The sequence below is a fragment of the Triturus cristatus genome, chromosome 10, assembly GCF_964204655.1.
Source record: "Triturus cristatus chromosome 10, aTriCri1.1, whole genome shotgun sequence".
Classification (NCBI taxonomy): Eukaryota; Metazoa; Chordata; class Amphibia; order Caudata; family Salamandridae; genus Triturus; species Triturus cristatus.
This window is the reverse complement of record NC_140593.1, coordinates 1067472280-1067487542: the sequence shown is the minus strand read 5'-3', so window position 1 is coordinate 1067487542 and position 15263 is coordinate 1067472280. Positions and strand designations below refer to the sequence as shown.

At 40.3% G+C, this 15263-nt stretch overlaps 1 protein-coding gene across 2 annotated transcripts in view; it reads right to left on the bottom strand.

The window, feature by feature from the left end:
* The window catches only part of IQCE (IQ motif containing E), a 285773-nt gene that overhangs the window by 196670 nt on the left and 73840 nt on the right, over nt 1-15263 (bottom strand). For both annotated transcript variants that reach the window (XM_085629211.1, XM_085629212.1), the window contains exons 4-5: nt 11586-11630; nt 4606-4651 (exon numbers count right to left, since the gene is read on the bottom strand). In XM_085629211.1, the coding sequence (XP_085485337.1) occupies nt 4606-4651; nt 11586-11630 (91 nt within the window). The remainder of the gene's footprint in view (nt 1-4605; nt 4652-11585; nt 11631-15263) is intronic.

The window sequence follows — 15263 nt, the reverse complement described above, 5'->3', positions numbered from 1 at the left end:
TACGCTGCTCGGTTTGCCTCTTCTTAATGAAGTTACAAGTGGGCTTGCCCATAATTTACGACGTGGGGTGGTCATCGTAAGGTTGACCTTGAAGCAGCAGCTCAATTAAGATATCTTTCTCTGAACATTGTCACTTCTCTGCGCAAAAGTTTTCCCAACCACCTCTGCTTGTTTATACTTTGGGGATTTGCAAGATACTTAAAGTGTATGGATGGGCACATACTTTTTCCTTAGTATATAATTTATATTATCAAAAGGCTCGCTTTCATCTTCTTTCCACATTACCATAATTTGAGTCTTGATTCATATAAATTTATAGGGTCTGCTATTTTAATCCAAACAAATGCTGGATGCCACTGTCAATAGTTTCACACTTCTGGATAGACCTGACTAAATACAATGACATAGCCCTCATTCAAAGATGTGGTGACAAATTATAATTTTTGGAGTCAAAGCCACTGGTAGCATCAACAGGTGCGAATGAAATAGTTTGCTTCATGCTCGGAGTGAGCAGACCAATGGCAGCATCCGAGCACTGCTGGGGGGACTCAAGGTGGGGCTGAGTAAGCACATAAGGAGAACCCAGGGCCCCCCGGATAAAATATATGTGACAAAAGCAATAAAAAAGAAATTCATGGCAAGGTGTGTATGCACTATGTTTTAGGTACTTTATAAGCACAAAATGTAGAGGGGTGATGGACAACCCTTAAGGTCAAATCTTAAAGCCAGCTGAAAGAGGCTGTCCAAAAGCCCATTCCTGGATCTATATGCATGTATGTGTATGTTGTGTAACAACATGAGCGTTGTCTGTAGGCGAGACCTAAAAAGACACCAAGGCAGCCATTCGCTTTTTTAAAAACATTATTTTTGGCAGTTAACATAAAATATACACAAGCTCAGTAGGTCACACAGACTATATGCCCTTAGGCGAAAATAGCAAAATTCCAATTTAATTTTAATGTGCTACATGTCATCAAATGGGTCCCAGAAAGCATGAAAACATCACAATAAACAAAATGTGCATTTTCTTTTTTTTTTTAATGGAAGCCAATACAACTATTAACATGCACCTGCAAAGCCAACAAGTGTCACTCATGATTCCAGACACAGAACTATTGGCTTTGCTAATGGTGTTTTGCAAAGGGTTTTGTTTGTATCAAAAAGCACAAGATGTGCAATTTGCAAGTGCACAAATAGCTCCTATCATGGAATGGGTTCTGTTTTTAAGAAAAAATATTTCAAGATGGTTGCTGTGAGCACATGGCAACTATCTTAGTACGGGTTTTGTTAAGATCAAAATGCACTTCAAGATGTGGCCCTACGTGCATCCATGCACACACACACAGGTGGCCATCTTATAATAATTTCAAAACTATTGACAAATGGTCACCTGCCAATACTGGTGGCTGTGCAAGAGAACCAAGTGGGTGGCAGGTGGAGGGAGAAGTGACCAATGAAAACACAGTGAGGCTGAAATGCTCCTTGGGCTGGAAGAACACAAGAAAAGGGAGGTATGTCACCCAATCAGGAGCACGGAACAGAGAGGCGAAAACCATAGAATCATGAGCAACGGGTGGAACCAAAGTCCACTAAGCCTATATTTAACACAACAGTCTGTCAAGAGACAGCTAAACCCTTCGCTAGGTGAGACCAAAAATTTAACCAGACAGCGGATTACCTCAACCGGACACTGTCAATAATATTCCTTAAATAGAGTGTTCTGCTGTGCAAAAGTAACTGTTCCATAGATAACGATTTCAAGAAAGATATCACAATACATTTAATGAAGAAAATTTAATATGGAGACTATTCACAATACTAGAGTAAAAATATGGCAAAAAATGCAGACTTTTACAGAGAGGAATCAATATTCAGAGTGAAACGTATAGGGGCTATAGTTTCTGTAATCTAAATAAACAAATCTAGAATATCTTGAATCAACACTAGCACATACTTAATCTTATGATGTTTTTAGAGGCAGACAATGACTTGTCTGAATGAAAAATCATTTAGCATACTTCCTAACACCAAGAAGCAAACTGGCACGTAGCTTTCTGGGGCACCGTAAACCAGGTGTTGCTTGTTGTATTACCAAATCCAGTGGATTATATTCTTGTGGAAGAGGCCATACTTTTAAACAAAGGCTGTACAGAAGAAGAACTTTGAAACTGGAAATAAAAAATACTTTAACTTACTCATAAATTGCCATACTTTTTGTAGTGTATTCTCTAAACTGACCTGCTTATCTCATGTATGTTGAAAACTGCATAATGATTAGTGTCTCTGAATGACCACTCAATATCACGAACAATTATCATGTCTATCTAGTAAATACTCATTTCAAAGAATGTAACTCTTCATTATTCTACCATTCTATTATCAGTGGTTCTACTTTGGACTAAAAGACATCTTTGTAGAAGAAAAGTAAATTTAGTATTCAGATTATCCACCTATTAACTTAGCTCTAGTGAGAAAACCTCCCATTCCTTCTTAGAAAAATATTTTTCAATGACTATAGACTGGATTTGAAGACCGCTTCAGAAGGATGACTCAAAGCAACAGCAACTGTATCAGCCAATCATCTCAACATGGGTAGAAACTTTACTCTTTCCTTGTGCTAGAACACTGCCATACATTTGGAGAAGAGTGTGGGGCTGACTTCAACTAATATTGAGGATTAGCTAACAACAAACCCCAAGACTCCCATGGAAACCAACAAACCATGTACGGTGGAGGGGTTGGACATTCATGGGGGGTTAGATGCAGGGCCTGGGTACAGACCTGGCCCTAACCCTCACCACACAAGGCCAAATGTTGTGCGCAGAGTGGGGTTGGCCACAGATGCATCGTAATAAGATAATATTGTAAGTTAGGTGCCCTGGTTATGACCTCTCGTATTAGATCATTGAAGACATATCAAATCTACAGCACTGCAGGTAATACTTATGACAGTTATGTATAAATGGTGAATTTGAGGTGTTTGTTGGTTTTACAAGGGCAGATTTTTGTTCCTTTTAGAACACCACATACAGCTCCACTTTAACCTTTGTTTTTTTTTAGTAAATTTCAAGTTTTTGTTTAGCGCAAGTTAAAATTTTACCACCTTACATATTACTCCACTTTAACCTTTGTTTTCCACAGTGACTATATATTTATAACTCCTTTATACAGATGTGCAGTGTAATATACTATTTACTCCATTGCTCAGGGCGGATGGGGCCATGATTCGCAGTTGGTGAATCCTTGAGTAGGTTCGGTTTGAATGCTTTCTCCCGTCCCTCAACAATGGTAATAAACAGAATATTACCTCAGCGTATCTGCATTCATGATTTATGCCATGCTGTTCTTTCATGTGCAGGACTAATAAACTATTTTAAAATCATATCCAGATCACATGGAGCTTAAATCCAAGCTGTGAGATCAAATCGCAATAACTAAGCTTTGTGAGTCTAGGTCTAGCTGTTTTCTTCTGTCAAAAGATCCAGGAATGTACTTTGTGAGATCAGTTATGCTATACTGCGGTAACAATATAGAATTTGGTCAGGAGGGTGTCCATGAAGGTGAAAAGGGAACATCTATAAACTCAAGATTCAAACTATTCCAGTACAATGCCGTTCATCAGGTGTACCTCACCCCGATTATACTTCATGCTATTTACTCAGAGCGTCCCTGATGTGCCAGTCAGGGTGCGAACTTTATTCATATGGTCTGGGGTGCCCCATCTTAGATACATACTGGCAGACCATTTGGAGTCCTTGAATGCAGTCATGGGGTGGGCTATACCAAGAAATGTTGGTCAATACCTGTTGAGGACGATACCGGCTCATAAGAACAAAATAAGTTGAGCAGGAGGTTAATCCTCCTAGGTTTGGTACTCGCTAAGAGGAGGGCAGCTGTCAGGTGGTTGTCTCTCATAGCCCCAAAAGTGTCTGGCTGCATGATATGGCTGAGTGGGCGGTGGCCGAGGAATGACATATGCGGCGATCTCATACAGACAATAAGCTAGTGGACGATCTGCAGGCATGGGAGGGGATGCTTGCTGAGCTCCTCGAACCCCAGATGCCCTGCCTCCATGCACGAGGGGGGGGCTTGGAAGTTAAGGGGGGGGTACAGTTATATGATTATGGATCTATGCTTATGGTATACTACCTTTGTTCATGATTTTGCAGGCCCATAACCTCAGCTCATCCTTGCGATGTGCTATTTCCTTTAAGCAATTTGTGTCAAGGCTAATTGCCCAGATGGAGCGGTATGGGGTGGGAGGGGGGGTGGTCTTGTATTCCTCTTTGAACTGCATACTGTGTTATGACAACATTGTCATTCTTAAATGACAATAAAAACTTGTACTAGAAAAAAAAATGCCCTTTGACCTTTACACTGTAGCAAGAAATGAATACACAAGTGCACCTGTGTTAATTGGCACACTTGTTACAAATAGCACGTGTTATTTGGTCACATTCATTTTCACTGGCGTGATTTAGAGACAGTGGATGAGAAAAGCATGCGCTGTTCTAAGCCATGATTAGAATATCACCTTTCATCTGCCCTCAGCACAGATGGATTCTTTAGGGAACAGAATTGGATGGTTAGTTAATCTACACTTACTTGGTGATCTAGGAGGCTTCTGTGAACTTTTTTTCTTCTTTGATCTCTGAAAAATAAAGAAGTTGAGACAATCCTTATATACAATACATAAATATTCTGCTGGCTGTTCACACTGTCACCACTGATTTTGCTTTGGAGAGGTACATTTGTGATAAAAAATAAATAGATGTCCTATCCATTGTGAAAACTACCAAAGAGCTCAGTTTTTGTGTGACCATGAATGTTAACTGTGTTTGTGAACACTGATTCAATGACATCAGTCGAGCCATACACCGAAATAACAGCGGGAAGGGTACTACGTGAAAGGAATGCTAGATAATGTAATATTTTTTTCCTCATGCATTATCAATATAGTATCTGTGTAATGAGTGGAGAGAAGGCGGTGTTCATGATACAGCACTTTTGCGTCCCTCCATATGCCTTGTATTTTTTTCCGAAGGGGGTCACTAAGTGGTATTGGGACACTCCAGTTAGAACCCTAAAACAAACTATGGCCGTTCAGAAAACCCACCAGCAGGAGGAAACTATTAAGTTAAAGAGGCTATGTGGAATGAATATCAAGTCTCAATCATGTCTTGGCTTTTAAAGCTCTTTCAGTGTGCTACCATTGTGATTCAAGGACGCATCAGTAGGGACTACAAAATATACATGAAAAAATATCCACATGTTCTTCTCGAATACGAAGTGATAATAATGATGTAAAGAGGAATATCAGTCTTAAACAAACTAAAAAGCTAGAACTTGAGAGGTTTGACATTTATGATGACCCATGAACCAAGCCATGAGTTGCAATGACAGTCAGGAAACCTTTAATTCAGTGCTCTTCACCTCACTGTGCACTGGATGCAAGGTCAATGAATAATCTGGAAAATATATTCTAGGATCCTTATTATGTTCTACAATGTATGTATGTATGTATGTATTTGGTATTTGTTAGGTGCATATATCACCCGTAGGTCTCATAGCGCCCGCAGATTCTCAGAGGAACCACGGGAGGTGACTAGGCAGAGCTAGAAAATCAGGTCTTAAGGATTTTGCGGAATCTTTTATGATCAGGTTCCAGTTGGAGATATGGGGGCAGGGTGCTCCATGTTTCAGGGGCAATTTGGGAGAAGGATCTGTCCCCATTTCTTACTGTATGGACCTTTAGTACAATTAGAAGTTGTTTACTGGTTGAACGGAGGGTTGTGACTGGTTGGTATTTTATTAGTTTATTAGCTAGATATTTTGGCCCTTTGCCGTTAAGGGTTTTATGGACTAAACAGCATAGTTTGAATGTGATCCTTTTTTTGATGGGGAGCCAGTGAAGGGTCCTCAAACTGAGCGCTGAGGGGGTGCGGGGAGGGAGGTTCAGGACCAGCCTGGCCGCAGTGTTCTGTAAAATCTGCAGTTTTGTCAGATACTCTTCATTTATGGAGGCAAGTAGTGCATTTCCGTAATCCAGACTGCTAATGATTAGGGGCATGCGCGAGGATAGAGGAATCCATTTGAAGATTTTCCTGAGATTGCGCATAAGCCCATAGCTGGTGCGTACTACATTGTTGATGTGGTACGCCATAGAGGGTTTATTATCTATGGTTATACCCTGGTTTCGAGCTGCAGTTTTTGGCGGAGGGCAGGGTCCCAAGGCAGGCGGCCACCAGTCATCTGTCCATAGTTTTTGTGCATCTCCGAAAAGGATGATTTCAGTTTTGCTGGCATTAAGTAATTGGTGGTTATTTGTCATCCAATCGTTTATGGCTGTCATGCACAGTTTGAACCTGAGTTTAGTGTCTGTGGGATCTGGTCCAAGGGTTATCAGCAACTGCGTGTCATCAGCGTATGACACTGTTGCAAACCTGTGTGCTTTTATTATTTTTGCCAATGGGTACACATATAGATTGAAGAGTGTGGGGCTTAGTATGGATCCCTGGGGGACTCCCTTGTCAATTTTCTGGCTCTTAGCTGAAAGTATTCCTATTTGGACCTTGGGGGACCTACCCGTCAGGTAGCTCTTGATCCAGTTTAAGGCTGGGCCCTCGACACCAAACTCTGCTAGGCGCTCCAGGAGGATGCTATGTGAGATGGTGTCGAAGGCAGCCGACAGGTCGAGTAAGATCAGGATGGTGGATTGTCTAACGTCAAGAGAGAGCCGGATGTTGTCAACTATCTCAAGTAGGGCAGTTTCAGTGCTATGAAAGGCCCGAAACCCAGATTGGGATGGGTCCAATAGGTTGTTGTTTTCAAGATGTTTATATAATTGCTTGTTGACCAGTGACTCCATGACTTTGCCAAATAGGGGCAAGAGAGAGATTGGTCGGTAGTTAGCCAACTGTTTAGGGTCTGCTGTCGGCTTTTTTAGGATTGGTCTAATTATAGCATCCTTCCAGTGGGATGGTACTGTGGATTGCGATACTGAGAGGTTAAAGATTTTGGTCAGATTTGGGAGAGGGGCAGGTGCAATTTTGGATAGAGTCTGAGAGGATGCCGGGTCGGCTGGGGATCCCGATTTAATCTTGTTTAGAGCAAGGCCTACTTCTTCCTCTGTGATGGTGTGGAATTCATTGAGAGCAGTAGTGTGCAAGGGAGGAGGCTTATTAACTGTCTGTTCAAGGGGTGTGTGGGTTGGTTGGGAAAACAGTTTGTGAATGTCGTTTATCATGTTTACGAAAAAGGCTGAGAGGGAGTCGACCCACTCTTGGGTTGCAATAAGTGGTTGCTGGCATGAAGGGGGATTGGTGAATTCCTTTACTATTTTATACAGTTCTTTGTGTGAGTTTGAGGCCTGGTTTATTCTACTTCCCAGATAGACGTTTTTGGCTGTGGCTATATGGCCCATATAGAGCTGATGTGTTGCTTTGTAGTGCTGTCTGTTACGTTTTTTGTATGTCACCATTTGCGTTCGGCTTTCCTGACGGCGAGTTTGGTGATTTTCAGATCAGGGGTATACCAGATGGAGAGTTTATTAGGGCATCTTGTTATCATCCATGGGGCGATTGTGTCTAGGGTTGTGTTGATTGCAAGTTCCAAATCTAGTGCTGTTTTGTTAGACTGGGTGATCTCCGCAGGGGAGAGGGGGATAAAGCGAGTGGAAAAAGACTCTTAAGTTTATCTTGTTCCACAGTCTGTTCAATTTGGGTTCTTTCCTGGGTTGAGGTTCAGTCGGTGTCTCGTGTATGAGAAACCAAATCACATGGTGGTCAGACCATATGACTGGAAGCAGCAGGTCAATCTTTACATTGGGCGAATTTGTGGATAAAAGATCTAAGGAGTGGCCAGCGATATGGGTGGGGCCTATTACCAATTGTTTTAGGTCAAATGTATTTAGGCTAGAGATAAGGTCGTTTGTGTGGGGATCCGATGTTAGATCGGCGTTATAGTTAAAAGCTCATAATAGGAGGAAATTACCTGCGGCCAGGACGTGCGGGGCGATCGTCTCAGTTAATTTATTGGTGAAATTTGCTTTGTTTCCAGGGGGCCTATAAAGGAGAGCACCTTTCCAGGACTCTTTACTAGCGAGCTCGATTGTAAATATACAGATTTCACCCCATTCTGCCTGGTGGGAATCTGTAATGTGTATTTTAGTATTTGTTCTGAAGGAGATTGCTACTCTCCCTCCTCTTCTGTCTTTCCTGTCTAGTCTGGTCAGCTGGTAGTCCGGGGGAGGGTCACAGCGATGTCTGGTAGTGACGTGTCTTGGAGCCATGTTTCAGCAATAAAAAATAGATTAGGTTTTTCGGAGTCCAGTAGGGACCAGATTTCTAATGCGTGTTTAGGGAGGGAGCGTGCATTACAGTATAAGCAAGTCAGGTCTTTATACTTTGATGTTGTGAGATTTATTAGGGGAGATTTGGTTTTGCAGTGGACTTAACATAGATCAGAAATATCCTAGCCTGCACTCGCAACTTTACCAGAGATTTTCTGCATATTGTACAAGGATCCATCTCACAGTTATGAGGTGGTGGTGAAAAAAAATCATAAAAAGTATAAAAGTTAATTTCCTTCGGAGCCCATTCAAACTCTGAAACCTGGTTGGAAAGTGCAATTATTAAGTGGGAGGGCAGTGTATTGAGTCAGCAGTGAACCTATAGATTTGTTGATATGCAAGGGAAGATTTGTTGGTGAAGCGAGATAGCATCAAAGTACCATGAAGTAAGCGATTGAGAGTGTACTGGTTCCTTTAAGAGGATGCTTACTATTGAGAAAATGTATACAGAAATGTGAGAGAGAAATGGTAGCATTTGCTTATAGACGCCTTGAAGTGCACTGCTTATGTGTCCTCATGTGACAGATACCCATTCTGATGAAACAATATTCCTTGTAATGTGGAAAACAAGATCCGCTGAACTAGACGTATTGTTTCGATTCCAGATGTTTTGTGCTACAATCTGCCACTAAGGAGATGGCTTAAAGACCAAAGGGCTATTTGTTAGGGTTGCTAAGTTGGAATGCACCTCAGTAAGTATAAGGAAAGCTCAGGCACCTACCATCTTGTTGGATACTGGTCCGATATGGCAACTGGCGTATTCTCTGATATTTATTTGTCATTCTTTTCTTGGTCATGGCACGCTATTTGTGTCATATGTGTGGTGTTTTTTGTTTTACAAAATTATGAATTGACAGCTTTTTCCTCTGAGTTTACAAAGAAAGTGCTTAACAGTTGACTTGGGCTTCAACGCGCCAGGCCAGTCTGTCCGTCCAGCCAGGAGCTTGTTTGACACAAATGACTCCAAGTATTCCATCAGCTTCTGTATGCCTGCAGCCTCTAGCACCAGAGCTCAAATGCTCTTTATGAGCTAGAAAAAGGCAAAAACACCTCAAACCACTCTGTCTACCGAGTGTGTAACACTGTGTTGTGAGCTTGAAATACTGACTGCTTACCTGTTCTTCAGTGAAAAAGAATTGGGCATCCAGTGTGAATTTGTCAATTCTAGAAACAGATACATCACATTCTTTTTTCGCTATGAGGTGAAATATACTTTTTGTGGCAGAAGCAAACTACGGGCAGCAATAGGTCAATTCACACAATCTCCTTTCATTAAGGCTACGCCGACTAATCTATACAAAAACAAATCGTCCCAACTAAGTACTTAGTATCCAATTCTAGGTTTATTTTGGCTGTCATAGACATGAGGCTTGTGAATGCCTTCTCATGTGTTTTGATGAGGCAGCAGTGGTTATTAGGTCTGCCCCACAGGGGCACTTGACCGCCTCTCACAGGACATGATCAACAATTCAACAAATGCAAGACAGGTTTATTACCTGGCCAGCTCAATTGAACAGAGCTTGGATCGCTGCAGTACGGAGAAACTGGAAGCTCTGTTGGCCAAGCAGAAGGAATCAGAATGGAGAGGAAGCCATACAAGCAAGAATAAACTAAGGAGATTAGTTATCACTCCTCAGCACTAACGTCTGCGAGTGTGAACAGAAGCACTGCCCAGAAATGGGAACATAATTAGATTTCCATATGTTCTTTTCCTTTACTGTACTTCTTTTTGTGCTTCAGTGTAGTCCAACAAAAAGAAAAAAATGATACTGACAAAGTCCCTGAGGCCCAACTCCATCTTATATTCGTCCCGACTCCATCTTGGCTACTTGAAAGTTGCCATCTTTCCCTATTTATGGAGAATCATTATCACGTCTGCCATTAAACGCTAATGTCGCCTTACCGTATCTTTCGAAGACCTGTGAAAACATCATGCCATTCGATTGATGACACAGATAGAACTATCAACGGCACATTTATCAGGGTCAAATGCTTATTTTCCATCATGGCAGGGTTATTTAAGAACACATACATACATATAACCAAAATAGCTCAGTCTGTATTGAAGTGCTTTTACCTTATATGCTGAGAAGAAAATGTATGGGACGCATACGTTGATGCAAATAATCTATGTCAGACATTCTTAAACTTATGTCAGAAATTCCAATTTCTCATGAGATTAAGTATATAATGACGACCACTTGGCTGGAGAGATGCTTTCCTTTACTGCCGGCACACTTTGCACTTCTCATATGTTACATCTCGCCTGAAGCTGATAACGCAGAGTCCTGGAGGAAGACTAACTGCATGTGTTTGCCCTTCGGAGGTAACATGGTCTTCGCACCTACTCTGATAAAGACAGTCTTTGCTGTCAACAAGGTATGCAGTGCGTCTCTTCTCTCTAAGAAACTGCAGACTGCAAGTTGCTCTGCCTTCCATGCTTTTTCAGTATAGCTCATAGAAGTGGACGTTGGGGTGTTCGGTTCTAGATTAAATTTAACAATGCCAGAAATTTTCATTTTTTTCTCGTTATTTATAACATGACTTCTTGCTGTTTTTATAATATTTTGTGTAGTTGTTTTAGATGTACTGAAAAACAGATGGTTCTTGTAGTAATAATTACTTTTAACTATGAAGTGGTCATTCTTCTTAGTACAGCGTGTCATATGGTGAATAACGAAATAAGGTTTGTGACTGTTCCGACAGTGCCCCTGATCCCTTTATGGGATTGTTAGTAACCCAAAAGCAATGCTTCCATGTCAATTACACATTGAATAGTGTTATGCGGGGCTACAATAATCTGTCTTTCACATTCATCGCTGGTGTATTGAACCAAGTTCACCCACGTTGCCTGTAGGTGGAAAAGCCCACCTTGTAGAGTTACACCAAAGTGGTAACTTATGCAACAGTACACCAAAAAGATAGAATATATAATGGATTTTGCCTTTAAGAAATGCACTACGTCTTGTCTTAATGTCTGGATTCTCAACAATTTAATTTTCACCTTCATTGGAAAGGCAGCCACTTAAAAAGTCAAAGTTTGAGTAATGCTGACCACTGAATCATCTAACAAAAAGAAAGTCAGAAAATATCCAAACAATATATACAGGAATGACCACCTCCGCGATACAACATTGTTGGTTTAGTTCTAGATAATGGTACATAATGTCTGCCAAATTACACCACATTTGAAAACACCTGCCAGACTGCAGAGCACAGGCTCAAACAAACTCACCTCTGTGTCTGAATCATAAGTAACAGCAGACATGCCATCATCACCCTAGGGGAAAAAACGTTTTAAAGTCACCCTTCAACTTGACACCTATAGAAATGCACACGCAAGCAAATCCAAAACATTTATTTTAGCATATATAAATACAACCAATTTAAAATGCTTACTCGATTTTGTGCACAAGAACATTTAAGCAGCAGTACAAATAATTTACTCAAAGTCCATCAATTGTTGCCTAGACCTGTGCCAAGATCATGCAAAGCAAAGGCTCCTCCGTCAATATTTAACAAAAAATGAAAAACACAAGTAGGGTTTCTCACTGCATTTTGATTTCCACTATGAGAATATGCAACATGAGCAAATAAATTGCAGATCCATGTAGGGAATTGAATGTTCCTCTCCATCCAGTGTTGTATACCCATTTTAACTATGTGACCTCATGTCACAGTGTGTCCCACATCAATATTTCTTCTCTTCAGGCACTGGAGAGTCTCAGAACTCAGAAAATACCTTTTCTTGTTGACGGTTTGATTCATCTGGACCTTTTAGATCCAGGACACTGTACTCCACGTCGTAGCATGAGTGATGCTTTACTACTATGTCATCATATTTTTTTCTGAAGCTCTTACTAACTTTAAATAATATGTCACTTGTTCGCAGTTCCTCATTATTGCAAATGCTCACAAAAGATTGGGGTCTGTTGGCAGTCAAGAGCAACCAAGGGGGTAAACTGCCTCATTCAAGACTACTGTGTAGATCAAATTGATATGATGAAGCCTGGAATAGCATATCCTACTGAGACTTTTATAGACAAAATGAGTTAAGAGACCGGATGGCCAAACTGTTAACTCTATTCGAGAATTCATGATTCCTGCAGACAGGACTACGACAGGCTGTGAGATGCCACGTAGAGACAGTTTACTTACGTTCACTAAGCATAGCATCTAAATTGGATAAATTCTGCCTCCTTAAAACTATAATTTGGAATGTTTATTGCCTACATTTTTTACTCTACATCAAAGCATTCATTTATAGGAAACAGTCTGTAAAAATTGAGGGCTTACAGATTTCAAAACAGCACAGAAACGTCCACTGTCCCTATTCTGCTTGTCGTGCACACCAGGTATAGATAAAGAACAATAGTTCTGGGCTTGCTACAATGCTAAACCCACTTTTGCATAATTGAGTATCAGCACTTTTTGCTTATCCCAAGGAAGCACATGTGACTCAGGGTAACAATGACTGGTATTGTCACATAAATCAGTCTGTGTATAATTCACCAATTGCATCCTGTGCAAAATGTCTGAGCTTTGGTGTATTACAAAGTACTGTGTCAGATAGTGGATTACAAATGAGGCTGTCAACAGAACAAAGCTGTAATTTCTAGCAAACTGTGAAACCAACCTCAACTCATGGTTCATCATAGCGGCAATTTGGCTACAGAATAGGATTATTTCAAAATAACAGTTTCTAATTAATATGCCAAAAAACAAACAGTTGTTACTATCCTCTTCTTGCCTTTAGCTTTTTGAGAACTTCTGTCCTTCCAATCGGTTTTCTTTTACTCCATTATATTTATGCAATCAATTTCTAAACTATCTTCTACCATTATCACAGTTACTAAAATCTGGAATTCCCAAGTAAACAAGATAATGGTTTCCCTAATATGGTTTTCAAGGCCACACACTATGTTAAATTGCAGAGGTTCTTATCAGTTATGTTTAGACATATTTTCATTATGAAGAACATCCTTGTGCTGAGGAATTAATTTATATCCATTGCCACAAAAAAAAATATGAGATGCTGATAAGATCCATGATGTACCAAGCATGTCACGCATTCAAGGCTGGGAAAATATATTAATTTCCATTTCACCCCAGAATTGCAGGAAGATTTGACATATTGCGTCCTCCCTCTTAAATACTGGTTTGGGGTAATTCGTACCTAGTCATGCAACATGTGCCTTCCTAATGTGCAAAATTCACAAGCCCATCTTTTAAAAGGCATGCTTAAGTGTGTTTAGGTCTTCATTTGTTTTCTGTTCAATCAAAAATTGATTTTTAAGAGTTGCCATTAGGTCCATGGTCTTAAATCAATCAGTCTTCTAATTTATGTAGAGAAACTACATCCAACTGTGGCTATTACTTCTAAACTTCACTTTTCCATTCTTTTTTTCCTTCTCATCGCTATCGCCTTTCTTCACCATATTAATACCATAACTCATTTCCCTCTTAAGGTCGTGGATTGGTATTTCTTTGATAAAACTATGAGTCGGGTAAATAGTATCTGTTTCAGCCCATAGATGTTCCTCAACATTTTTAGACTTGGATTTCATCCAAAAAACGATCCTGTAAATCTTGATCATATGTTATTTTCTTGAAGTCACAAGTGACAGCAATGACTTTTAAAACTACTATAGACTAGTTTATTGATTCCTCCTTTGGCTCCTCAAATTGAATATATAGTAATCAAACACAGTATTTACTTTTCTCCCATATATCTGAAGCATCTGTACTTGATACACATTTACTCCTCCTGTGATCTTCAAAGGAGACAGATGTTTGAAACCATTAAACCTATCACTTCTAAACAATGCTTCAACTGAAACAATGTCTCTGTCACATAGGTCTTCTTCCTCCAATACATACACGTAAGCTTGAAAATAATAAATCCTCAGGCCCCATTCACCTGGTGCTGCCAAGAATGGCAGAGGTGCTTGTACTCTAGACATGATTTAAATTGCTAAAGTAACAATAACAAAAGCACATTTAACAGATACTGCAGTACGTAAAGTACAGTTCCAAACCCTGTAAAATTCAAAGATTCAGTAAACATAGACAAAAGTATTGTTTCACAACTCTGCTAGCACGTTAGGCTTCATCAGGTATGAGTAGTACAGAAGTAGTAGCTTTGCCATACTAATTTAAGAAAATGTGTAATTATGGTTCACAATTGTACGTTTACAAAAATACAAAGCTTCCAGATGTCGCAAAACTCTAGAATCAAGTACCTTGTTTTGACATGCTCGTATAATTTTCTGACAACACACAAAAACGCAGTGAGCCACAAATGTTAGCACCAAAAATACTTGATGTAGAAACATTTGTTGCAAACTTTGAATCCTCAAACACCTCCGCGTCGCACAGCTAAACACACAACTGGCCCAGTAGTGCTTGGATCTAGTGCCGTAGATTCTGATCCAAAATGGCCACCTACAAAACATAGGTCATGCACGATGTACACATGCATGTGGTGTTGCAATGTTGCCAGTTCCTTATGGCTTCTCGGTCCTTAATGGCTGCCCCATTAATGTTCTAACCCTGCAAAGCAAGCATGCAGAGATGACCATCTCAGAACAATTACACGCAGCACCACTAATTCCATAGTTGTGTTACCTGAGGAGCTTCATGATGTGAATTGACTTTGGATACACTAATGCACTAGTAGCTGCTACAGAGAAGGTCCTATACTGCTATACTCCATGTCATCAATAATGTTGTAAGGGCGTTAAAGAACATAAGAACTCCATGATGCGGATAAAAGCATGACATATTGGCATGTGTGTACCATGTAAAACGGCATAGAAACATTGGCCAGGATATCCTCAACTGACTATAATTCAAAGAACTCTTGCCTCCATGCATTAGACACACACCATGACACACATACTATCAACATTCC